The following is a 27,244-nucleotide window of genomic DNA, read 5'->3' as shown; positions in this document are numbered from 1 at the left end:
CAGTCTTATGAACAGGATCCCTTCTTAACATACCTCTCATAGGTTCATAGGTGTGTACTAGGCTGATGGTCCTGCAGCCTTTACAAGCCTAGCCGAAAAAAAACATTTTCCTGACACCGTGCCACCCGATGTTAGTTTATCCAGAAGGGCAACTGGAGTGATCCCTGGGGTGAACTTTCTGTTACCCATCCACTTATCGGGATTTCTCTTGAAGAGGGCAAGTGAGGTGCTCTGGTTGACATGAATGGGAAGCTTATTCCAGAGTATGGGCAGTCTTTGTGAGATGAACCTGTCCCTCCAGCATGTTCTGTTGATTGTGGTAGTGAGGCTGTGATCTCTGGAGTGTGTGGCATGGGGGGATTGGGATTTATTTAGGTGTAGCATTTCAAGTAGGGCTGGGTCGGACATGGCTTTGTAAGTCAAGCAGAGATCACCTCTGAGTAGATGATAAGAGACTGAGAACAGCTGAAGTTTCTTGAGTCTGTCCATGTAGGACATGTGTTTAAGGCCTAGGATCTTTTTTGTGAGGTACTTTTGTGGCCTCTCCAGCTGCTGTCTCTGGTCATGTACATGCCAAATGGGGCATTATATTCAATAACTAGTCTAATGAGGGATGCGTAGAGAGGGCTGATGACCTCTTTCTTTCTGGATGTGAACCCTTTGATTATAAGATGTACCATGTAGAAGAACTTTCTGACCACAGTGGCAACGTGGTGGTTGACGGTGAGGTGGCTGTCGACCTGGGTGCCCAGATCTCTTATGATCCCTTCAGTGTTTAATGGGCTCCAATCAATGTGGTAATCTGTGGAAGCTGAGTTTTTTCCAAAGGGAATGATAACACATTTTTTTGGCGTTAAGCTTAAGACCATGGTTCCAACACCAGTCATTGGTCTCAGAGAGGCCTTTTTGTAGGATATCTGCATAACTTGGGGAGTTGATAATGACTCCTAGCTTCCAGTCATCAGTGAACTTGGTCAGCCAGAGTCCCTTTGTGTTGGCCTGGACATCTAAGAAGTAAATGCCAAACAGGACAGGGCCAAGGACTGAGCCCTGTGGGACTCCACTCATGATTGATCGACAGTCTGACTTGGAATCCACAACTTTCACTCTGTGGGTCCTGTCTGTGAGCCAATTTGCAACCCACCTACTGATATAAGGATTGATGCCTATTTGGTGAGTGTATCAATGATGCCTGAGTGGGGAATGGTATCAAAGGCCTTGACCAGGTCGAGGTAGGCTGTAAGCACTGCTTTACCCTCATCCACAGCCTTGGTGACTGCCTCAAAGAAGTCAACCAGGTTCAGCAGGCAAGATCTCCCCATGATGAAGCCAAACTATGTAGGGTCAAGATTTTGGAGATTGCCTATATCTTTGTTGAGCAGGTCCATGATATGCGCTCCATAGCTTTGCATACCAGACTTGTCAGGCTAATGGGGCGGTAGTTCCCAGGGTCTGTAGTTGCTCCCCCTTTGTGGAGAGGGATGACTGTAGCAGTGTGTCATTCATTAGAGACAAAGCCTGAGGTAAGGCTGTAACTGAACAGGGCACACAGGTGTGGTGCCAGTTCATTTTTTAGTTCATGTAGGACACAGCCAGGGATATTATCAGGTCCCATGGATGCTGTATTCTTAGCTTTGGACAATGCAGCTTTTATCCATGCCACAGAAATGGTGGGTACCAGGCTTTCTTCTGGTATTGTGATAGGACCTTGGGGGGGGGGGAGTAAAGTTGGCACTGAATCTGTCAGCCAGTATGTTGACTATATCTGTCGGCTCGGTATAGGAGGTACCATTGTGCAATAACTCGGAACAAATCTGGGCATTGCCTTGGAGGTTCTTGATATAGCTATAGAAGGCTTTGTGGTAGTTTTTGGTGTCAGCTGCAATTCTGTCTTCATAGGTGGCTTTAGAGGATTTGATAAGGGATCTCAAATTTTTGTTGAGTCTGGTAAGGGAGTTTTTCCAGTCTTGTGACTTAATTTATTTCAGCAACAGTTTCTTCCATCTGTTATAGAGTTTATTGATGGCTGGGGACCACCAGATTGGCTTCCTTTTTTTGGAGGAGAGCTTCTTGGTTCTATTTGTTATGGCAAGATCCATGCATTTGTGTACATGCTCGTACAGTGCATTGGTGTATGATTCGGCAGTCATGCAGCTATTCTTTATTGGCATGAGTGCTAAGAAGTTAGCCATCTCTGTTTTTAGGAGCCCAAAGTCAACTTTGGAGAAGTTTTTCAGGGTGGTCACCTTTCTTTTAGCATAAGAAATCTGGGCCTAAAATAATGGGGGACAATGGCCCAAAAATATGGACAAATTTTAAATATTGCCTTATAAACTTAGAAAGTTGCTAGAATAACAGGATTTGTATTAGTATATAATTTATGAAGGCCATGAAGTCTGAAACTAAAAAGCATGTCAATTTCCAAAATTGTTTAGGGATGTATTTAGTCTTATTCTGAAGGTTATTATAGTATAGTTTTTTGTCTCCGTTTATTTGCCTTTTTAGTCTGATTGTGAAGCATTCTGACGTTTTCAAGATATTGTGGTGTTTTATATTTTTGCCGTTCTTTCCCTGCTTTTTCTCTATCCTGCATTGGAATTTTCCTCTTTTTAGATATCCAAATTGTACTATTTGTTTTTCGTCTTTTCTTTCTAGGATGTGCAAGGTTATTTAGGATATTTAGAAAAGTTGTATTGAATTAATTTACAGCAACATCTAAGGGCAGGATTTTTAGGAAGTTCTAGTTAACAGATGTCAGTGTAGTAATGAACATTTCTGGATTAAACTTAGAGGGTTGCGTGTTATTTTAGAAATATGCTGTTTAACTGGTTGTGTGAGATATCACACATAAAAAAAAAGTCCACAAAAAACTAGGAGCGTTATACAGAAATAAGCATCTTCTCACCAAAGCAGCAAAGATTTCAATAGCAAATTCCCACTTTATCTCCACCCTACTTTATGCCTCTCCAATATATACCAACCTAAGGCAATGCGATCTAAACAAGCTAGAGACCTGCTACAACAAAATTGCCAAATTGGCCACAGGGGCATCCTACAGTAGTCATCACTGTCTCTCACTTGCTGAACTGGGCTGGCTTGAACTCCCTCACCTCCTTCAATGGTATCAACTCTCACTTGCCCACAAACTAGTAAACCATTCACTAAATGTCCCATCCCTCCAGAATCTACTCCAACCCTATCGCACCACCAGACCCCTAAGATCCAGCAACAAAAATCACTTGCAGATCACTAAAGCCAATAACTCTGCTGGTGAAGCACTATTCCCTTGCACCATAGCCAAATTATGGAACTCCCTCCCACCCACAATTACCTCCGTACCATTCTGCACCCACTTCAAAACTTTACTAAAAGTGCACCTAAAAATATGCTGGCTATGCCCTTGCAACTCCCACTCTAATATCACCCACCCCATCCAACCACTACCTTTCTTTCCACTCCACTAACTACCTTGATTATAGCAAGCTCAGATGCTCATATGCCTAGTACTTATACACCAGGAACTTTATTTTATTTATTTATTTTATTTATTTTATTTTACATTTGTTAACCGGGCTAGTCTAGCTGGATACATGTCCATTTTCAGTAGAGGCCCGAGGAGAAAAGCTCCAATCAAAACAATCAAGCAGACAAAAAATTTATACATGTTAGAAAATAGACACACAAATAGTGATACAAAAATATTGCTTAATGTACATGCTGTAATTTAAGCATGGAATTAGTTTCCTTTGGGGTGTACATAGACAAGATAAGGGTGATTAATTTCAATTGTGATTTGAAGTGAGAGGTTGTAGAGTTCTAAATAGAAGAACGTGCTAGGAGGAAGTAAGGCTAGTAGGGTATGAGCTATGAAGTTAGTCCGGTGGGCGACAAGGACATATCCATTGGGATATGAGATATTCTTTTAGGTTGTCTTTGAATTGGGTGCGTGAAGTTGAGAGTCTTAGGTAGTTTGGCAATGAGTTCCATGGTTTCCCAATGGAGTTAGCGTAGAGGGCATCCCCACCTGAGTTCTTAGCTTTAGTGGTAAGGATAAGAGAACTGTTGGCTGATCTAAGACTATTTAGATTAGAGTAAGGGGCCAGAATGCTGGATAGTGATGGAGTTTTATCAGGGTGGTTGACTATTTTGTAGGCCTCGGTGAGTTGATTAAGTTTGAGGAGATTGGGTAGTTCAAGCCAGCCAAGGGTTCTCAAGTTAAGACAATGGTGGGTTCGATAAGGAGAACCTGTTACAAATCTAGCAATATGGTTGTAAGCACGAGAGAGCATGTTAAGTTCACATTTATGGAGGAAAGAGAAGACTGGGGATGCGTATAGGAGGGGAGAGAGAAGATGGGTGCGGGCTATGGTTAATTTGGTAGAGGGGGTTAAGAAGTTTTTGATTCTGTACATAGATCCTAATTTTTTATTAACAGACTTTATGGTTTGAGTAATGTGCAGGTCAAATTTGAGCTTGTGATCAATGGTTACTCCAAGTAGTTTGGTATTGGTGACAGGGGTTATATACGTCCCATTATTAGATTTAACATGGAAGGTTATTTTGTTAGTGTTTGGAGATTCTTTTTCCTGGGAAGAGGAAGCATTGGGAAAGAATAACAGTAGCTTCGTTTTAGATGGATTGAGTAGGAGTTTCAAGTCATTGAACCATTTTTCAATTTGAGAGAAACATTGTTGAGTAATAGTTTGGAGATTCACGATGGAGACGTCAGAGCAGATTAGGGTGGAATCGCGGCATATTGTATGCAGGTGGATTTAGGGATGACTGATTTGAGGTTGTTTATGTAGATGGAAAACAGAAGTGGACCGAGTATTGAGCCCTGTGGTACACCTATGGAAATTGGGAGTAGTCTTGATTTACAGTTTTGCCACAGGACGGCTTGTTGCCTACCCGAGAGATAGGTCTTAAACCAGCTTAGTGCTGGTGTTTCTAGATGCAAGGCTTCAAGGGTGTTAAGGAGGAGCTGATGATTGACCATATCAAAAGCTTTTGATAGGTCCAAAAAGAGGGCAGAAGATATAAGTTTGTTGTTGCGGTTGTTATTGATGGAGTCAACAAAGGAAAGGAGGGCGGTCATTGTACTGTGGTGTGGACAAAAGCCATGTTGGGAGTTGGACAGGAGATGATTAACAGTTAGGTAGTGAAGTAGTTGCTTGTGGATGCATCTCTCCATGATTTTCGCTATTGGGGATAAGATAGCTATCGGTCTATAATTTGAGATTTCCATGGAGGAACCTCCTTTGTGAAGTGGAATGATATATGAAATCTTCCAGATAGTAGGGATATATGTCTCAGCTATAGTTTTATTGATAAGGATGGATATTGGGTAGTCTATTACATCAGATGCAATTTGCAAGAATTCTGCAGGGAGGTGGTCAGCTGCTAGGGTGGTTGGCCTAAGTTTTTTTAGTAGGGTACGTATATACGAAGAAGATACTGGCTTTAGCTTGAACGGGGTTGGGGTGAGAGCGTGCTGTAGAACAGCAGATTGTGAAGTGGAAGTTAGTTGACTGGCTAGATTTAGGACAGTCTCAGTGAAGAAGGAGTTGAAGGAATTGGCTACTTCTTCCTGTCCTTTCTCTACAAGATTGTCGGGGGTTGGGGTGGAGGTTTTCCCTGGGTGCTGAAGGTTGTTAAAGCCTGCCCAGAATTTTTTTGGGTTGTTCTGGTGTTTGTGCTGGAGGTGATAGAAGTATTGTTTTTTGTCCTGGGTAACAGCTACTTTGGTGGTGTTTCTTAGTTGTTGAAATTTAATACGGTCTTGGGAGGTTTTTGTGGCCCTCCACTTGTCCCAGGCATGGTTACGTAGTTTAATTTTGTTTTTGGTTTCCTTTGTTAGCCAAGGTGCTATACGAGGTTTAGATCTAATTTGTCTCTGTGGGGCATGTGCATCAAGTATCTTGAGAAATGTATCATTGAAGTGTGAGACACTCTCATTAATTGGAAGGGTTTTTAGTATGGACCAGTTGCAGGATTTCAGGTCTGCAAGAAATTGTTGTGGGACAAATTTCTTTTGTTTCTGATTAATCTATAAAGGGGTTGATAGTTGGGCATTTATGTTTATCGATATAAGTAATTAGGTGGTCACTGAGGTCACTGGGAAGGGTACCTGTCGATAGTTATTTGAGTCTTTATTAGTAACGATCCAGTCAATGATGCTTTCTTTTTGATGAGAGTTGCCTATTCTAGTTGGGGATAGGATGTTTTGGGAAAAAACATGTAGATTGATAGGTTTTGGAGTTGAGTGGGTGGAACAGAGAGACCAGTCTATATTGACGTCTCCAAGTACCATGGTTTCTTGTGGGTAGCTGGTGGATAGCCAGCTTAAGGTTTGCTCCAGGTTTTCTATGTTGTCTCCTGGTGGGATATAAGTTACGACAAGGTTGATGCATTTTTTAGCGTTTAAGCAGATCTGTAGGGCTATAATTTCTAGGTTAGAGATTGTAGGAGGTTGAATTGGGTTCTTAAGGATATTCAGGGTGTTTTTATACATAACAGCTATACCTCCTCCTTTTTTTTTTGTACGATCAGCCCTAAAAATGTTATACCCAGGTGGAAGGATCTCTTCATTCTTAGTGGATGGCTTTAGCCATGTTTCGGTTAGACACATAATATCAGGGGAATGAGTTGCTATAATGGCGTGTAGGTTATGAACTTTGTTGTTAATGCTTCTTAGGTTCAGATGAAATATTAGTAGAGAGTCAGAAGAATTTCGGGTAAAATTATTAGAGTGAGAGTCAAGCGTGGTGGTGGGACCAGGGTTAGGATGAATATCACTGCCAATGTTCATACGATTTTTTATGTAGACTAGTAATCTCTGTAGTTTAAATAGAATTTTGAGGTTGGCTTTGTTATGTGGAGATTTGGGGTAATGGAGTGTAATGTTGACTAATTTGGGGGATTCAAATTTGTCCTGGTCTAGAGAAGGTAGTATAGAGAAGGCTTGGTCATTACCTTGGGAGTTAGTGTTACGCTTAGGGAAAGGGATACCTAAGAGAGACTGATTTTCATATGCTGATAGGAAATAAGTAGTGATGAGAAGTAAGGTTATTAGGGGAATTGTACTGAGAGCATATTTGGCCATGTTGGGGATTGAGAAAGGGTAGTGGGAGAGGGATAGGACTTAGATTGGATTGTTTCAATGGGTATGGGCGGAGAGGTGGGAGGAGTCGTGAGTGGTGACAGGGGAGCTTTGTATTTGCTAAGAAGGAGAGTGGGAGGGACTTTTTGTTCCTATAAGAGTAGAGGTACTGGGGGCGGGTGGGATAAGGGGGCAGGGAGGGGAGCGGAGCGGAGCCCGAGCGAAGCGAGGGCGGAGCGGAGCGGGGCATACACCACTAGGAGAATCCCAGGGTCATAGAGGACACCGCAAAGCTGGGTGAAACTCAGTTCAAGTACTGCACTATTTATGTTAAGGTAGGAACCAGATAAATAGCCACCTTTATTTTAGTGCTCTTGAATTTTGTACACTTTAGCGCCTAGTACGCTTGAGTTTGAGGCACTTATGCAGCTAGTACACTTGTCCTTTTTATGTTTAACAGTGAGGAAATAGTAGCGTTTACCCTGTTCTTTTAACTTTTATCAGAGTTTGCTTTCCTCAATATAGGGTTCTGCTTATGGTAAACGTTGCAGTTGTAGGTTGTCGTAGAGCGGGTTTTATGGGTCTTGCGAGGGGGGTTGCCTGTAACACAAGGGAGAAAGACAGGAAGAGTAAACCAACTTTGCTCTGATTTCCAATGCTCAGCAAGTAAAACATTCAAGGTAATCAATAATATCATACAATTGCAGGCCTAGTCGCTAAATGATATAGATCTAAAGGACGCCAGTTGTGCGTCAGCAACACATGTAACAGCTAGGTCAGTACATTTACAGTTTGCGATAGCAAGCAGCACACAACAGAGCAGTTCTATCGACTTCAAATTCAGACTAATCAACTATAAATCAATTTCCAGTTTGAGATGGCAAGCAACACACTACAGAGCAGTTCTTTCCACTACAGATGCAGAATAGTCCACTATAAATTAAGATAGAATGATTTCTGTGAAAAAACGGATGCCAGATACAGATCAGTAACACGTGCAACTTCCCCTGAATAAAGTACACGTTAACGAGCAGTCCGCGAGAGTAGAGAAAAATATTGCAACTGAGCAGGAATCACATCAGAATCTAGTACACGAGCCCTCTAGAAATACTCGCTTATAACACAGTTTAAGGCTGATTTGGAAGCAGAATAAATGTTACCTGTGTGCCGCTGGATGCGACTGGGTGGGTGAGCCGTCAGGACTTAATTCAGGTTAGTTTAAGGATAGCGTGGTGCCATCAGTATTACTTATTAACTTTCTGACGTCAACACCACCACACCACTAGGAGAATCCCAGGGTCATAGAGGACACCGCAAAGCTGGGTGAAACTCAGTTCAAGTACTGCACTATTTATGTTAAGGTAGGAACCAGATAAATAGCCACCTTTATTTTAGTGCTCTTGAATTTTGTACACTTTAGCGCCTAGTACGCTTGAGTTTGAGGCACTTATGCAGCTAGTACGCTTGTCCTTTTTATGTTTAACAGTGAGGAAATAGTAGCGTTTACCCTGTTCTTTTAACTTTTATCAGAGTTTGCTTTCCTCAATATAGGGTTCTGCTTATGGTAAACGTTGCAGTTGTAGGTTGTCGTAGAGCGGGTTTTATGGGTCTTGCGAGGGGGGTTGCCACAGAAACGGACCAGGAATCCAGAAAGTGAAGTACTGCGGAAAAGCGTATTGCTAAGCAACGCTGAAAGACCTCACTCTGCAGCAAGTAGTCAGTTTGTTCCACGCGTTTGTCTCGTCTGGTAAATCTGTAATTTCATTGGTGTCCTAAATGCCAATCTAAAGTACAACCGCGGTGGACAACTAACCACGGTGCTTATTGTACCTCGTAAAATGATGCTACTTCTAGTTTACATATTGCCGGGGTTCTTATTTTAACATTTGTTAATGTCTGTTATGTACTTCACAGATAAAGATTCTAGTTGTCTACTGATGTACTATGTTCTTCATCTGTAAATATGTTGTAAGTAATTGCTATGTAAATTGTTAATCACTATGTAATCCAAAGTAACTACTGTCTGTTTATTTTAACTGTGGAGCTTTTCTCCCCGGGCCTCCACTGAAAATGGACCTACATCCAGTTAGACACTCCCGGTCAACACATATAAATAAATAAATAAATCTGGTGGTATTGACTGGGAGATGATCAGTGACAGAGTCTGACATTGTACCTGTGGTGGAGTATTTGCTAGGTTCTGACTTAAACCTTGCCTGTGATATAAAAAGGACCTGCTGGAGAGATATGTATGTATCCCAGAGACTACCCCGTCTATGGTACAGGCTGGCTCCCCATTCATGTGAAGCAGAGTTCTGCCCTAAGCCAATTCAAGTGCAACTTGGACAATTGGATGGGAAACTGGTTCCAAATTCCTGTTGCCAAACCAGGAATCCCTGGTTTGGCACCTATGTCTTTAATGGACACAGGCAGTCTAAAAATGATTAATGTCCCAGGCCCATGCTTAACTTATCAAAGGTATCAGAACCTGTCAGAGATTTGGGATGCATGGTTAGCTTAAAAAGACCCTTGTGGTTGTTAGCCTAGTAAACATCTATGAACCTTTCCAGTCTAATAGAGAATTTGATGTCTTGCTATAATGTGTGGGCTCATTAATTAGCTGTGTGAAATCATATATGTTCATGCTGATGTAAGGGAGTTTATATTATTTATATCCAATCAATTGACATTCACATCACCTATCAGTATTTTTTTCTTGTGGAAATGTTATGGGCATCCAATGTAGGATATTGTGCAGTAAAGCTGTATTGTTGGTTGGAGGGATATAAAGGACAGTAATACAAATTTGTTTATAATTGTTTATTTTGAGGAAAGTAATAAGCTATGATGAACTGAATTTTGGTGTTGGTTTGCTGTAAGGGGGAATGTGGTAGGTGTTGGGAAATATTAAAATAATACCACCCCTTTCCTCTTTATGCAGTCATCATAGATGATATTATAGTCAGGAGGTATATATTCAGAGTAGTTTTTGCTGTTTTTAAGTTAGTTAATTTTAGTTACAGCGAGAACATAAACCTTATGTTGGGTAATCTAGCCATGTAATTCAGTACTTTTAGTTCTTATACCTCTAACATTTATTGCAGCAAAAATTAGATCACCAGGCCTGGAGATTGGCTGTTGTTGGGTTAGAAAAGTGTGTTGAAGAGAATTATCTCTGTGTTCATTGTGATAGGTGGGGCCAGGATTAGGGTGTATATCTCCTCCTAGAAGGATTTAAGTATACTGGGGAATTATGCTTACTTGTTTTTTGGAGAGGATTCTTGCACTTAATTTTGTTTTGGTTTGATTTGAAGTGCGGATAATCAGTCTATATTTGGAATGAAGATGAGGGGTAATATTAAATAGGTTTGGTGCAATGTGTGGTGAGTGTAAAGAGGAAGTATTGATGGGTGTTTGGGACAAAGTTGGAGGGATGTTGAAAGATATTGAGTTATAGTGGGATGAAAGATGGCACATTAGAAGAAGAACAACAGTGGATAAGCCAAATAGTAGCATAATTAAGTACAGGAATCTGTATTTTATAGGTGTCAGGTAGTGGGGAAGTAGCAATGAACAAGGAAACAAGAAGTTGCAGGACAGTAAGAGACTCAGTTATTGTGGTTTCTGAAAGCTGGTAAGGACAGGTAAGGAGAGACGTATTTTCTATAAAAGAAGAGAGTTAGATTGTCCTGGTATCTTCTTCAGAATGTAAGGAATAGAGGTGTATGAAAGGCTAGAGTATAATAATGTAGTCAAAATAAGAAGACATGAGAGTTTATTTGGGAAAAGTAAAAGATACAATGTGGAATAGATAGGTACTTTTAGGGAGTGTAGTGATTATGAATGGATATAGTGCAAAGCAGTATGATTGGGAGAAAGTTGAGAATGGGACTAAAAATTAAATGGAGATAGGGAAATAGGAAACAAGAAACTGAAGTGTATGTACAGAAGTAGTAAAGTCATTTGGAGAGGGTTTTGGAATGAGACTCACAATTGAAATGTGTATGTAGGAAGTATTATATTAGGGTAAGAGGGGGTGGATGGGAGTTTGGGGTAGGGTAGGGGAGCAAAGTGAAGTTCAGCATAACAGGCTTCCCACCCTCAGGTCAAATTATAACTAAAAGCAATCAGTTTATAGCCAGTACAACACAATTTACAAAGAAATGCCAAATTAAAACAAGTTTTCTGTTATTTCCTGAGGCTAAATAACTATCATATCCAGTAGAGTCTACTGATCAAGAAAAAGGGGACAGTGGCCAACTTAGTGAGTGGTCCTTAGAGTGCAAGGACTATTTCACAGAGACTTTCAATCACAGAGCAGGCATGTATGTAACTGATTAAGTTAATGTGCAGCAAGGTTCTTCATGATAAATGTGCTTACATTATACAATGACAAAATTCTAATTAATTTGTAGGAGTAGGGCCTTGTGGAAGATCTCCTACAGTATCAAGGGCCTTGTGACAGATCTCCTACAGTATTGAGGTCAGATATAGTGACCGCAGGCTATTATACAATGACAAAATTCTCAGTAAACTTGTAGGAGTAGGTCCTTTTGACAAAACTCCTGCAGTATCAAGGTCAGCTGTAGTGACTGCATGCTATTATACAATGACAAAATTCTCAGTCAACCTGTAGGAGTAAGGCCTTGTGGCAGAGCTGCCGCAGCATCGAGTTCAGATGTAGTTATCATAGGCTCTATTCTATGAAGAAGTATAGTGAGCAGAGGAAGATAGCTAGCAAAGGCCCAGGTAGAAAAGCTCCAAAATAATAAAAAAAAAAAATAAATAAATAAAAAATAAAAAGTGATGTAATACCCTTTACTGGACCAAAGTAAATTTTGCAATTACTCAAGCTTCTAGGCTAGCAAGAGCCCTTCATCAGGTATTATAACATTCCTGATTCTAGATACAAGGCTTAAATAGCCATGTTTGCCTAGATAGAGGAATGAAAATCCTACAGACGTACATTTGTAGTCCAATTCAAAAGACTGAAAGGTTATATAGAAGGTACAGTGACACAGTGATTATCATTGATGCCTTGCAGTGCTTGGTACTCCAGTAATGTTCTTGGTCGGGGATCCTTCTATGCAGGGTCTATATGTCCTTCCTGTATCCATGCAGGTTATCACTGATTGCTCTGTTTTACTCTCCCATCTCAAAGCATGCTATAGGTGAAATGGTGATCCTTTAAGTCACCCATGGGTATGCCTGTAGCTGTATTTGTGTGTGCATTCTGCAAAAGACTGGCATCCTGTCTTGCATAGGTTTCCCTGCCTTATGACCAGTGAGTCCCAGGATAGGCTGTAGCTCACCTTCATCTCTGAATTGGATAAAGTAGGTACTGCATAATGAATGAATTATTGAAAAGTAATACATTGTCATGGGAGGAAAAAGGACTGTGTTCAATTTTAAAGGTAATATCTGAGGGCTGTAAGGTGGTTGATACTATGTAAAACAGGGCCACCAAGATGGTAAATGGAATGGAGGACTTGCAGTGCGAGTAATGCTTGTTTCTAGGAATGTACATTCTGTATGAGGTAAAGAAAAATTATATCACTTGGCAATGATAGGTGGTGTAGAACTGAAGAGAAATAAGAGGAAGGTGGATGCAATGTTAGGTTCGGAGCAGGGATGTGATACAAGACTGACATTAACATACAATACTTCATGGAGAAGGTGATTGGGCCCTGGAAAGCATTCCTGTGGTAGAAGGATGGCTAGAGTCTATAGCTACAGAGTTATGCAACGGAACTTGGAAATCTAGAACAGCTGGGAAAAAAGTAGAAACAAAAGAGGCAGCACTTTTCCCTTTTCCCCTCTCTCCCTCCCTAAAGGACCAATCACAATACCAGTAGATTGTCAGGCACCCAGTATTACTGCTGCACAGCTTAAAACAGCACTGTCCAAGGCCAAGAATACAGCTTCTATGGGACCTGACAATATCACCGGCTGTGTTCTACATGAACTACAGAGTTAACTGGCACCTCATTTGTGTGCCCTGTTCAATCACAGCCTCACCTCAGGCTTTGTCTCTACTGAATGGTGCACTGCTATAGTCATCCCTCTCCACAAAGGAGGAGTGACTACAGACCCCGGGAACTATCACCCCATTAGCCTGACAAGTCTGATATGCAAAGCTATGGAACACATCATCATGGACGTAATAAACAAGAATATAGGGAATCTCCAAATTATGGATCCCACACAGTTTGGTTTTTTGAAGGGTAGATCATGTCTGCTTAACTTGGTCGACTTCTTTGAGTTAGTCACCAGAGCTGTGGATGAAGGCAAGATGGTTAATGCAGCCTACCTTGCTCTGGCCAAGGCCTTTGATACCATTCCCCACTCAGGAATCATAGAAAAACTCACTAATCTAGGCATCAAACCCTACATCACTAGATGGGTTGCAAACTGGCTCACAGATAGAACCCACAGTGTGAAAGTAGCTGACTCCAAGTCAGACTGCAGACCAGTCATCAGTGGTGTCCCACAGGGATCGGTCCTGGATCCTCTCCTGTTTGGTATCTACTTCTCAGAAGTCCAGTCCAACAAGAAGGGACTCTGGCTGACAAAGTTTGCAGACAATTGCAAGTTGGGAGCCATTATTAACTCCCCAAGTGATGCTGACATCCTACAGAAAGGCCTCACTGAGACCAATGACTGGTGTCAGAACCTTAGCCTTAAGCTCAATGCCAAAAAATGTGTCATCGTCCCCTTTGGGAAAAACCCAGTTCCCATGACCTACCACATCGATAGTAGTCCACTGAACACAGAAGGCATTACAAGAGATCTGGGAACGCAGGTTGACAGCAGCCTGTCTTTTGACCACCACACTACAACTGTGGTCAGAAAGTCCTTCTATGTGGCACATCTCATTACTAAGGGTTTTGCATCCAGGAAGAAAGAGGTCATTGTCTCCCTCTACTCATCCCTCATTAGGCCAATCATCGTGTACAATGCCCCATTTGGCATGTACCTCACTAGACACCTGCAACAACTGGAGAGGCTGCAAAAGTACCTCACAAAGAGGATCCTAGGCCTTAAACACTTGTCCTATATGGACAGACTCAAAATCCAACTATTCTCTGTCTCATATCGCCTACTTAGAGGCAATCTCTGCTTGACTTATAAAGCCATGTCTGACCCAGCTCTGTTAGAAATGCTACTTCTAAAGAAATCCCAATCCTTCCACACCACACGCTTCAGAGACCTCAACCTCATTACCACAATAAACAGAATTTGCTGGAGGGGCAGGTTCGGAACCCAGAAACTGCCTATACTATGGAACAGACTTCCCATACATGTCAAACAGAGCACCTCACTGGCCCTCTTCAAGAGAAATCTTTATGAGTGGATGGGAAATAGAAAATTCACCCCTGGGATCACTCCAGTGGCTCTACTCGACAGAAGCACTGGAAACTAAAGTCAGGTGGCACAATGCCAGGGTAATCCTATGGGCTAGGCTTGTAAAGGCTCCAGGGCCATTAGCCTAGTACACACCTATGAACCTATGGACTTATTCGTGGGTAAAGTTATTGGACCAAAAATTGTCTTCTTTCTTCATCTACATGTGTTTATGACTATGCAACCTGACTACAATATAGCAATAACCCATTGCTGGATGTGGGTAATGCTGGATTTACCCACGGTTGACATGGTTTCACCCTCATGACCAAACAAAGCTAACCATGCATAAATTAAGCATTAGCCACACCCAGCCATGGGTCATTGCTATTATACATTGACATTATTTAAGAAATAAATTACTTAATTTTCGTAAATAATGTGTTTGTATAATCGTACCGTGGTGTTCTTCTGAGTTATTTCTGGATTCTGTCCTTTGATGATGTACTGCATATGAGTATGGGACTTAGGTTCCCATGCTTACACAGTACATCAGTGCTTTAGAAAGCAAGCAGTGGAGAAAGGAAGATCTCTGTTGCTAATTTTTTTTTAAAGAAAAAAAAATGTAACCTCTGGACAGATTATAAGTATGAGACAGGGAAAATGCAAGGAAAACCGGGTATGTTTCTTTAGTTTTGCAGAATGTACCTGATTTTCCTTGCATTTTCTCTGCTCTCATATGTACCTCTCAACCTTTTATTTCAAGAAATGTAGACAAAGCATAAATAAAGGAGGGGATCAATTGTTAATTTTTCTCTTATAAACATAGAAATCTATGAGAATAATTGTGCATTGTCTGAAGGAAAGAAGGTCTGAAACTGAAATGCGTCACTTCATTATTTAGTGACTTCGTTCCTCGGTGATTTATCAGAAAACCACAAATTTTTATGAGGAATGGCACACTTTTCAGTTTCAGACTTTCTTTCCTTCAGACTAATGCCTGTCTACCATATACCAATAGAAAAAAAAAGTCTGGTCGCTCAGTGGCCCTTTAGCGACCGGACATTTCTCTGTTGGTATATGCTCAATTTACTGCAGACACACTGGTTGGGCTGCCCAATCAGCGTGCTTGTTTTTGAATGTTAATGGCCTGTCATTGTATAATATACAGTAAAACATACCATTACATAAGAGAAAGGTCATAACTAATTGTTAATATTCCTTAAACTGAAGTGTGCACGCCAAAAGCCTGCTTCAGGTGTTCATAGGCAAGGCATTTCAAAATCAACAGAAGTAAATGCTTGCAAGGGATATGGTACATTACATCAAGGGTAAGTACATCAATATTCCTGAGCAAAACACACAGATGTAACTTGCAAGTAAATGTTTACTCATTGAGTTATTAGTAATATGAAGATAGAAATTTTTAAAAAAGGCATTAATCATCCTTAAGCATTGCAATCAAGTGATAGAAGATAACATTAACACCATTATGACTTTATGTATTAACTAATTTCATGTCATTAATCCCAATAACTCACAAAGCTTCTTTACAGGACAAAGTGGGTGAGGGTGTTCTACCATACCAATCCGGGGGCATTTTTGTTCTTATTTTTAAAACTAATGGCATGGAATATTTTAGCCACTTAAAATTCTTTTGTGCTTTTTTCTTTTGACAGTGAATAAATTCTGAGAAGTCTTTTGACTGACTGAGAATAAAGTATTCTCATATATTATGTAGAATAATGTGAAAAACAGAATGAAGTCAATAAAAGCCAATCTACACCAAGTTATGAGTCATATTAAACAGGAGATAAGTGAAATATGACATATAGAATACCATACAATGTATTGTATGTTGTAGTATATGGTACAGAATTATAACTATGAAACAGCTTTACTGAGATCCTGAAATAGGAACTGTATCATGTTTGTTTGTTTGTTTAAATTTGTCACATGAACATTGTTGTTACATCCATTTAATTTAATCATTTTTACAGGATGCCTTTGGAGGACGGTTTGATGCCACCCAGGCCTTTGTGGGGGAAATTGCAGACTTCAACATGTGGGACAGAGTGCTTTCAGAGGGTGAAATCTATGACCTCAGCACCTGCTCTGGTCACATGACTGGAAACTTGATTGCTTGGACAGAGTCAGCAGTGGAGCTTTATGGGGGTATAAGCAGTCACCCCATCAACATATGCCCCTGAGGGCAGTAACCTCGGGTGTAATGGAACTGCAAACACTATAGTTATTGCTGTAGGGAGATGAGAGAAAGATCGACGTGGACAACTCCCAGAGCTTTAAACTGATAAAAACAAAGGAAAATATTTATATTAAACTACATCTTATAATTGTGATACAGTGAGTATATGTTATACCTTTGGTTGCACATTTCAGTCTCTTGTTCAACTACTGTATAAAATGTAAAGTTATGCAAGAAGAAAGGAAGGAAATGTTTCTGTTCCCAAAATCATATTTAAGAAAAATATTTTATTATTTATTTGACACGTGTCTACTGGGAAAGTCCAACTGGGCCAGAAAGTGCCCATTTTCAGCAGAGGCTTAGGGTGAAAAACTCTATAATCATAATATTTCAAAAATCAAGTACAGACATTTTAAATCAGAAAGTATCATGTTACACTACAAAACATCAAGCACAAATATTTTAAATCAGAAAGTATCATGTTACACTACAAAGCATCAAGTACAGATATTTTAAACACAAAGTATCTTGTTACACTACAAAACATCAAGTACAGCTATTTTAAATCGCAAAGTATCAAGTTACACTACAAACATCAAGCACAGATATTTTAAATCAGAAAGTATCATATTACACTACAAAACATCAAGTACAGATATTTTAAACACAAAGTATCCTGTTACATTACAAAACATCAAGTACAGATATTTTAAATCACAAAGTATCATGTTACACTACAAAATATCAAGTACAGATATTTTAAACACAAAGTATCATGTTACATTACAAAACATCAAGTACAGATATTTTAAACACAAAGTATCATGCTGCACTACAAAACATCGAGTACAGATATTTTAAATCACAAAGTATCATGTTATACTACAAAACATCAAGTGCAGATATTTTAAACACAAAGTATCATGTTACACTACAAAACATGAGTGAAATAAAAATGTAATGAGAAAAACATGGAACATATGTCTCATAGTAAAGTGCAATGAAAAACATAACATGAGCTGGAGAAAATATGTGAGGGAAATCTCAGTAGTCATATTATTAGTTACATAGATTAGTATATGATAAAAGAGACCTGAGACAATTCTAATAAGATATTTGAAGAGATATTAGAGATTACATGATTAGAGATAGTGAGATGAAATTGAGTGATGTCTTAGTATGAGAGATGATGTTCATATTATGGTTATAGAAGGAAGAAGGATGGAGAGAAAAGGAGATTATAAGAAGAGTGTAGGCTAGGGTGTCTTCAGGTAGCTTAGGTAAGTAGTGAGGAGAGAAAGAGGTAGAGGAAAGGTCTTCAGAGATGAAGGACATAAGGTAAGGTAGTGGGAAAAACTAAAGAAAGGAGTAGAGTAGAAGATGAGAGAGGATTGTGAAGTGAGAGCTAGGCTGAAGAGGGTGACAGAAGTACAGTGAGTAAGTTCAGCCTAGACTGGCACAGGATCAGGTCCAAGATTTTGTAAAATATTCTTTTAGGGAGCATTTAAAGGTGGGTAGGTTAGCAATAGCTCTTGTGGTTAGAGATAAGGAGTTCCATTTTTTTCCACTGAGTATGAGTATAGGCTTTTTCCAGGGGATTTATTTGGTTTATTTATGGTGATAAGTTGTTTGTCTTCTGATCTAAGAGTTCTTTCAGGGAAATATATGTTAATTAAAGGCGTAAGAGCTGGGCAGGCTAATGGTTTGTCTAAGATTTTATATTGTGTTATAAGTTGAATGCAGGAGAGGTGGAGGGGAAGTTCCAGCCAGTTAAGGGTATGCAAAGCATTACATTGATGGGTAAAAGGGGATGAATTAGTAGCTAACTTGGCAATTCTGTTGTAGCAACTTTCAAGTTTGTTTTTGTGGAGGATTGTAAATTGGTTAAAATTGGTGGTCCACAGATGAGGAAGGGCAGAAGGTAGGTTTTGGCTAAAGTAATTTTCTGTGCTCAGAAAATGTTTGTTTCTGTATAGCACACCGAATTTTGATAGGTTTTCTTGACATTGCTTTATATGTGGAGGTCAAATTTAAGATTATCGTCTATTATGGCTTCTAATAGTTTGGTATTGCAGACTAATTCAATTTCAGTGCCATTTGCCGAAAAGATTTTGAAAAATGCTTTGTTAGGGGTGTGCGTTTTTGGAGTAAAGAGGAAGAGTTTATTTTTGGGGGGGTTGAGTAGGCGTTGTGCTCTTGTATGCCAGGTTTCAATGGGGATGACAGCTTGTTGAGTGATTTTTTTTGGAGGTGAGTTAAGGTGTTTAAAGAGCAGATGATGGTAGAGTCATCTGCATTTTGAAAGAAGATGAATGTAGGTTATTGATAAAATATTGAATAGAGGGCCATGCATGGATCCTTGTATGCAGAGATGGATCCTGTCCATTTTACAGCTTGTTGCCAGTTGACAAGGTAGCTAGAGAACCACTGAATAGATGGAGGTGATAGATCCAGGCTGGAAAGTTGATTGAGGAGTTTACTGTGAGAGACCATGTTAAAGGCATTTGATAGATATAGAAATACTACAGATACACGTTTATTAGAGCTGTGATTGAGCTTTATTGACAGTGTCTGTAAATTATAGTAATGTAGTAGAGGTGATGTGGTCTGGTTGAAATCCATGTTATGTATTGGTGATTAGCTTATTTTGTAAGAGATTGTGGAGAAATTGTTGATGGAGAGGAGAGACAGGATGGCTGTGGGACAGAAATTTGTAATGTCAGTAGAATTAACTCCTTTATGTAAGGGGGTAATGTGCACCATTTTCTACAGGTTAGGGACACAGGATTCTGTTACTGGTCTCAATAAGAATGCTGATTGGGTATGCTATTGCATCTGCAGCTAGATTTAGGTATTCTGTGGGAAGGTTGTCAGCTAAGGAGGAACAAGGTTTTAGTTTATATAAAAGCTTTTTAAGAGAGTTATAGAAACTGGTTGAAAGGTAAAGGGGTGGAGTTGTCTGTATATATATATATATATATATATATATATATATATATATATATATATACCTGACAATATCCCAGGCTGCGTTCTACACGAATTACAGAATGAACTGGCACCCTACCTAAGCACCATGTTCAATCATAGCCACACCTCAGGCTTTGTACCCACTGAATGGCACACCATGACAGTTATCCCACTCCACAAAGGGGGAGCCACGACTGACCCTGGGAACTACCGCCCCATTAGCCTGACGAGCCTGGTCTGCAAGGCCATGGAACGTATCATCATGGAACTCATAAACAAAGACATTGGTAATCTCCAGACTCTGGATCCTACTCAGTTTGGATTTGTAAAAGGCAGATCATGTCTCCTAAACCTGATTGACTTCTTTGAAGCAGTCACCAAAGCCATAGATGAGGGTAAAATGGTTCACACAGCTTATCTAGATCTCGCCAAGGCTTTCGACACCATCCCTCACTCTGGAATTATAGATAAGCTCACTAAACTAGGTATAAATCCCTATGTCACAAGATGGGTTGCCAACTGGCTCATGGACAGAACCCACACTGTGAAAGTAGCAGATTCCAAATCTGACATCAGACCAGTGACAAGTGGAGTACCACAGGGTTCAGTCCTGGGTCCTCTCCTGTTTGGTATCTACTTCTCTGAAGTGCAGGCCAACACAGAAGGTCTTTGGCTAACAAAGTTTGCAGATGACTGCAAACTAGGAGCCATAATCGAAACTCCTAACGATGTGGACAAACTACAAAAGGGCCTCACTGAGACAGGTACCTGGTGTCAAAGCCATGGCCTGAAGCTCAATGCCAAAAAGTGTATTGTCATCCCCTTTGATAAAAACTCTGTACCCATGAACTACCACATAGCTGGTAGTCTACTTAATGCTGAAAATGTGATAAGAGACCTTGGGACACAGGTGGACAGTAGTCTCTCCTTTGATAATCACATCGCCACAGTGGTCAGGAAATCCTTCTAAGTGGCTCATCTCATCACAAAAGGATTCTCATCCAGAAAAAAAGAGGTCATTGTTCCCCGCTACTCATCACTCATTAGAGCCATTATAGAGTAGAACGCCCCTTTTGGTATGTACCTCACAAGACATCTACAACTGGAAAGACCACAGAAATACCTCACAAAGAGGATTCCTGGCCTCAAACAGATGCCCTATGCAGACCGTCTCAAAAAGCTACAGCTTTAGTCCATAGCATATCGCCTACTCAGGGGCGATCTCTGCCTAACATACAAAGCTATGTCAAACCCAGAGCTGTTGGACATGCTCCACTTAAAGAAATCCCAATCCCTCCTAGCTACACGCTCTAGGGACCTTAACCTTGTCACCACAATAAACAGAACATGCTGGAGGGATAGATTCCTGTCCCAGAGACTTCCCATACTCTGGAACAGACTACCTATCTATGTCAAACAGAGCTCCTCATTAGCACTCTTCAAGAAAAATCTTGATGATTGGATGGGAAATGGGAAATTCACCCCGGGGATCACTTCTGTGGCTCTGCTCGACAGGGGCATAGGAAAATAATTTTCTTGGGTGGCGAAAGCCAGGGTACATTTTTTGGCTAGGCTTGTATGGGCCCTAGGGCCGATAGCCTAGTACCTACCTATGAACCTATGAACCTATATATTGGAAAGGTTGCAGTTATGCAAATTTTATGAAGGAAATATGCTAGGGTCTAAGGAAGGCAAATTTAGCTGTGTGGAAGGGGGTCTGTTAGGTGAGTTTGAGGGTAAGTGGGCTATGCATTCTATGAAGCATGTATTGAAATATGTAGCTGTTTGAAGATAGGGAATGTCTGAGTATGGGGTTGATGAGAGAATATATAGAGGACCAGAATTTTTAAGGTTGCTTTCATGCCTGTCTTGTAGCTGAGTATAATAAGACATTTTATCTCTATTAGCATGTTTCTTGACCTGGTTTCGTAGCTGTCTGATTAGTTGTAAATTTTTGTCATTTTCTTCTTTTGCCAGTTAATCCAGGCTTTGTCTCTGTCTTTCATAAGAAGTTTGCATTGGTTGGTGAGTCATGGGGTATGGCTGTTTTTAATTCATTTTGTACGCTGTGGGACTAAGGTGTTAAGAATATTTAGAAATGTTGCACTTAAGTGTTCAACTGCATCATTTAAGGGGAGACTTTTTAGGATGGACCAGTTAACTCCTTTAAGAGTTTCAAGAAAGACTCCGTGGAGAAACTGCAGATATTACAGGTAGTTTTGTGCTTATGCTCCTTTGTTAGTTGTGTAATACTCCCGTGGGTATAAGCTGGCAGGTGGTCAGTTAGCGTATCAGGGAGGGTACCTGAGGAGGTAAAATTAGATGAGCTGGTAACCAGAATCCAGTCCAGAATAGATTGCTGGGAGTTATTTTTGCCATATCTTGTTGGTGTATTAATAAGTTGACTGAATCCAAAAATATAAGGTCACTAATGCTCAGTGATATATCCATTTTTCCTTAGTCTACATAAGAGTGGATGGAACACTTAGCCTACGTTCAGACAAAAATAAATACCCATTTCATTTTACCCATATGTAATGTGGTGTGGTGTGGGGATAACATTCCAGTAACCATGCTTACTTTTCCTATATAGAAATGCAGGTATGATAGATGTGTCTGAAAAAGAATCTGGCTACATGGCAATTGCATTTATCTCCTTGTAAGCAGAGATAACAGAGCCAAAAATGGTGTGTTGTCAGTCTCTTTTTCAGATTATATTTTGGAAGGATAGAACATATGAAAAGCCCAGTAACTACAGTTTACATCACTTTCACAGACGCATGGCTGATAAAATAAATAAAAGCTGAGAGTCCAACAGTCAAATTTAATCACATAACTGTCTACACCTACCTGAGACTGGTTCTTAAAGCAACAGTTGCAAAGCATGGAATGTAGATATGTGATAATTATTAACAGAGAATGCATGAAATATGTGGCTATAGATGGCAAGATGAAAAATGTAACATGTAACAGGTTAGTTATAAAAGCTAATAAAAGTGTAAAAGCTGAAAGAGCAGCAGCAGCAGAAATATTGCCTGTGACAATCTAGCAGGGATTTGTGTTCTTCAAGGCCATGGTGCTTCAGCTAGGTTTCCGTGTATGGTAATCATTAAATGCCAGTCATTCACGTTCAGTACGACGTTACTGAGAAATTAGAGGAAGGTAGCAGTGAAGCAAATGGTCTGGAATCGTGAACGGAAGAGACAGATTTCAGGGAGATGCAAAGCTGCAAAAAAGTGAAAGCTCTTTTGCTCTTACTCAGCTGTACATCTGTCTGCTTTGCTCTGTCTCTTTTACAGATTTAGAAGACTGTTTAATATGTGTACACAATTGTAGTGCTTATACTTTGTATGAGAAACAAAGCTAAATAATAATTACATGTAAAAACACGCACCATGTATCCATTTTTAATGCTTAAATTACTGGAGTAATAAATTTTGTTTTCTAGACAGTTAATAATAATACGCTAGACTCATAATAATGGGACATATTAGAGGTGTGCATCTAAGAATGTGCATGGAATAATCCATGACAGGTGTATCTAATATCCCTATGTTTAACAACTTCAACAAGAGAATCTCAAGTCCCTTTACATCCTTTTCATTCCAGATCCCATTCTGTATTCTGGAGTGCTCTAATGACATCCATGAAGACAATACTCAGTTAAACCTGATGATATCCCTAGTCACCCAAGTCCATTTTAGCTATGCATTAAAAACCCCTTCTCTCTGTGGAAATTGGTATAAGGCAAGAACGTGTAGCGTAGTCGGGTCTATATTAGAACATTGAAATTTCATAATTTCAAATGTTCTAATATCAACCCCTATTCAGCGAACGCTGAAAATAGTGAAACCACAGATAACTGAATTTTTTCCTAGGCAAAGAATTTGGTTGTCTGTTTCTGTCATTTCGCTATTTTCAGCACTGTGGTGGAAAGTTACTGGTCGGGTTCAGGTAAGTGTGCAATTGGGCGAGGGTTAGCTATGTGTGCAATTGTGTGGACGTGAGGGTTAGAGCGGGATAGGTGAATTAGGGTTAGGGCATGGGTGAGAGTGCGATAGTGACGGACCTTAGGGTTAGGTTTTGGGTTAAGGTAAGTGGATAGTTAGTGGTGTTTGTACAGTTTAGTGTAGGGTTAGCTGTAAGATTTTGGGTGTATGTGCATGGATTGCTGTTTGTTTGGTGTGCTTGTGTTGTGTGTATGTGTTTCGGAACAGCAAATTTTTTCCCTAGGAAAAAATTTGCTGTTCTGAATGTTTGATGTTGTCAGCGTTTGCTGAATAGGGGTCGATGTTACAACATTCGAAATTGTGAAATTTCGATGTTCTAATATACACCCGTGTAGTCTTGGGATCAAAAAAAGCCAGTAATGGACATATTTTTTTACAGCTATAACAGAAATAAAGGAGCAGATTCCAAATATAAACAAAAGCCTCTTAGGTGTTCCATTTCATTCATACTTTATTCTTATACTCTTTAAATATATGCATGTTGTAGTCATTGCTGACAACAGGAAACAAATGCCTTGCACAGTGGGGTATAGTCTGTTCTTAATTGGGAATCCACTTTTTCACTCCACTAAACTTCAGAGGTGTCAGTGGTACAATGAGTAACACATTCACCTTTGATGCAGATGGCTATGTGTTCAATTTCCACACCAAATAGATTGATCGCTGACACTACAGTGCAGCATAATAGGGGTGCTGCACTCCTTCAGATGAGACATTAAACTGAGGCCCCATCTGCTTGAGTTGGTGGTAGTTCAGGTGGATGCAAAAAATCCCACAGAATCTATCAAAAATAGTAGGGGTCTTTTAGTTATATACAAAAAACTCTTATTTACAACATAATCACATATTTACAAATATTTACAAATGTACAAAAATACAGAGATACAAATAAAGTTACACATAATCATCATTTTCTTTACAATCATAGTCAATTTTCATTGCAATTAGACCTCCACTCCTTTTTTTCCAAAGCCACCATCTGATTTTACTTAATATTGCTGCTAAAATCCATTTACCATTAAACATAATTTAATTTATTCTTTCATTCCATATAACCCATATGATATAAAATAACATTATATCTATTATTTTAATATATTCTTTACTTCTATTCTTATAATATCCACTTCTTTTATATCTTTGAAAAAAAAACTTCTTTACATAGTTTTCCCCATAACCTTTTACTCTTTCAGATTTCAAAAACACATGTAAAGTGGTTTCTTCTTCCTGACAAAGTAAGCATATTCTATCTCATTTCTTTTTATATGGCATATTTCCTTTTCCAGGTAATTTATCTATTATCAGTCTCCACAAAAAATCTTGACATTCTACTTTCTGATTATACAATTTGGTTCTTATTTTATAGCTTTAATGTTTCCATCTGTTAGATTTTCCTATGGTTTTACATAGTAATGTTTTATCATTACATTCTTATACCATACTTTTATTTCTTTTTCTATATCATCCATTTTTATTTTCCAAAAACATATTTTTCTTGATGACATTTTATTTCTTTATTTAAACAATCTTTTTCTCTTTAACTGTTTTACCATACCCCAAAACTGATCAAACTTATATCTATGCAAAATTTTCTACTAATCTCTCATCTTTTTCATTTATCCATTTTAATATTTTGTACATATTTAATGAAGCAGCATATATCACTGGGTCAATTAACCCTAAACCCATACAAAACTCCACTTTTTACTAGGTTTAATCTAGCACCCCATATAAATTTAAAAAACATCTGCAATAATTACTTTTCAATTACTGTTGTCAACATTTATTTTTTATTTATTTTATTTATTTTTATTTTACATTTGTTGACCGGGCTAGTCTAACTGGATACATGTCCATTTTCAGTAGAGGCCCGGGGAGATAAGCTCCAAGATAGAACAATGAAATTAATAAGATAACAAATAAGGTAACATTAAACAAAAAATCATATTTACAATGCATATTACAGGTTATCACAGTAAAATTCAGCAGTGCATAATAATACACATAAATACACTTCCTAAGCAGGCTGTTTTTCCCATCATTACTGAATTTGTCAAATAAACTTTTTTTCTGAATGATAATTTATATGTTCTGTGGAAAAAATGGGTTTGTTTTATTTCTTCTACTACATCTTTATTCCTAAATGTTATGTCTAACACAAAAATGTAATTCATTGTAAAATATGTGCCCCCTGTCTTTATCGCATCACCTAAATGTTTACTCTTCTCTTTACTTAAAGCCTTCCTTATCATCTCTAGGCACTCATTTGTGGAAATTATTACTTTTTGTATCCAAATTTTTTTTTTGCAATTCTTATAATGTCATCGGCATATGTTAACGGAACTGGAATTCTTAACCTTTCATGTTTTATATACTCTACCTTCCTCATTTTGTAATTTATTTCACATACTAGCATATTCATAACTAATGCAAAGAGTATACAACTCAATGGACATCCCTGTCTTACGTCACTTTTCATTTGCACCTCTTGACTTAACCAGCCATTTACAAGTATATTTACTTGATTATTACTTAACCAGCCATTTACAAGTATATTTACTTGATTATTACTATACACGGACATATATAATTTCCTAACTTTCTCACTTATATTATATTCTTTCATTATTCCTCATAAGATTTCATGTCCAATTGTATCAAATGCCTTATTAAGGTCTCCTATCATGATTTTCACTTCTTCTTTTCTATTCATAATACCATCCACAGTTTCTCTAGCATTAATAATTCTTGACAACCCTTCCCTTTTATATTGTATTTATCGTCAATAATATTTTCCATTTAAGTTTCAGATATCTTTTCTATTATTTTCATAAAGATTTTATGGTCATTTATATTCAATACTATCAGTCTCCAGTTTTTTCAGTTATCTTCTATCTTCCTTCATCCATGTGAATTTAAGTATTTCACTATTTTTTTTTTTTTACATTTGTTTACTGGGAAAGTTGACTTGGAACGAAGTCAATTTTCAGTGGAGGCCCAAGGAGATGCATGTTTTTGTAGCATGAGAGGAAACCAGAGTACCCAGAGGAAACTCAAATGAATGCAGGGAGGACATGCAGACTCCACACAGAAGGTGCTCCAGCCAAGAATTGAACCAGAAAACCTCTTGCTGTGAGGCAACAATGCAACTGCTGCATCACGTGCACCATCCACTACATAAGTCTTTATATGTAAAACCTTCATTTAACCATTCATTCTAAATCTTTAAAAAAGATTTTGCCAGTCCCTTATTTTTTTATAAATTTCATACCGTATTCTATCTGGTCCCATAGCTGAATCTATATTTACTTGCCCTAATACTTGAAATCTCCTTTTCCAGCTCCTTATTCTCTTTTTCTGCTAACCTTTTACTTTCCATGTTTTTTTTTTTTTTTACTGTCTTCTCTTTTCTTTAAACATTTCTTTACATATATTACTATATTATTCATAATCTTTTCCTTAGTTATTTGTATTTATCATTTTACAGTTTTTATTTCTCTCATTACACTACCAGTTTCCTTTCCTAATCTGCTTAAGTAACTCAGTACTTCTCTCTATCCTTGTAAAACATATATTTGTTTATATAACAGTTCTTGTATTTTTCTTGGTTTCTTT

The 27,244-nt window shown here is 38.9% G+C and overlaps 1 protein-coding gene across 1 annotated transcript in view; it reads left to right on the top strand.

Moving 5' to 3' along the window:
• LOC122815256 (neuronal pentraxin-1-like) overlaps positions 1-16,653 on the top strand; it is a 101,243-nt gene extending 84,590 nt beyond the window's left edge. Inside the window, exon 5 of the mRNA XM_044087607.1 lies at positions 16,444-16,653. Within this exon, the coding sequence (XP_043943542.1) occupies positions 16,444-16,653 (210 nt within the window). The remainder of the gene's footprint in view (positions 1-16,443) is intronic.
• Positions 16,654-27,244: the final 10,591 nt, after the last annotated feature.

This window comes from Protopterus annectens, chromosome 1.part1 (assembly GCF_019279795.1).
Source record: "Protopterus annectens isolate FY-2018-M chromosome 1.part1, PAN1.0, whole genome shotgun sequence".
NCBI classification, from domain to species: domain Eukaryota; kingdom Metazoa; phylum Chordata; order Ceratodontiformes; family Protopteridae; genus Protopterus; species Protopterus annectens.
Note: the sequence above shows the minus strand (reverse complement) of the source record. Positions and strands in the feature narration are given on the sequence as shown.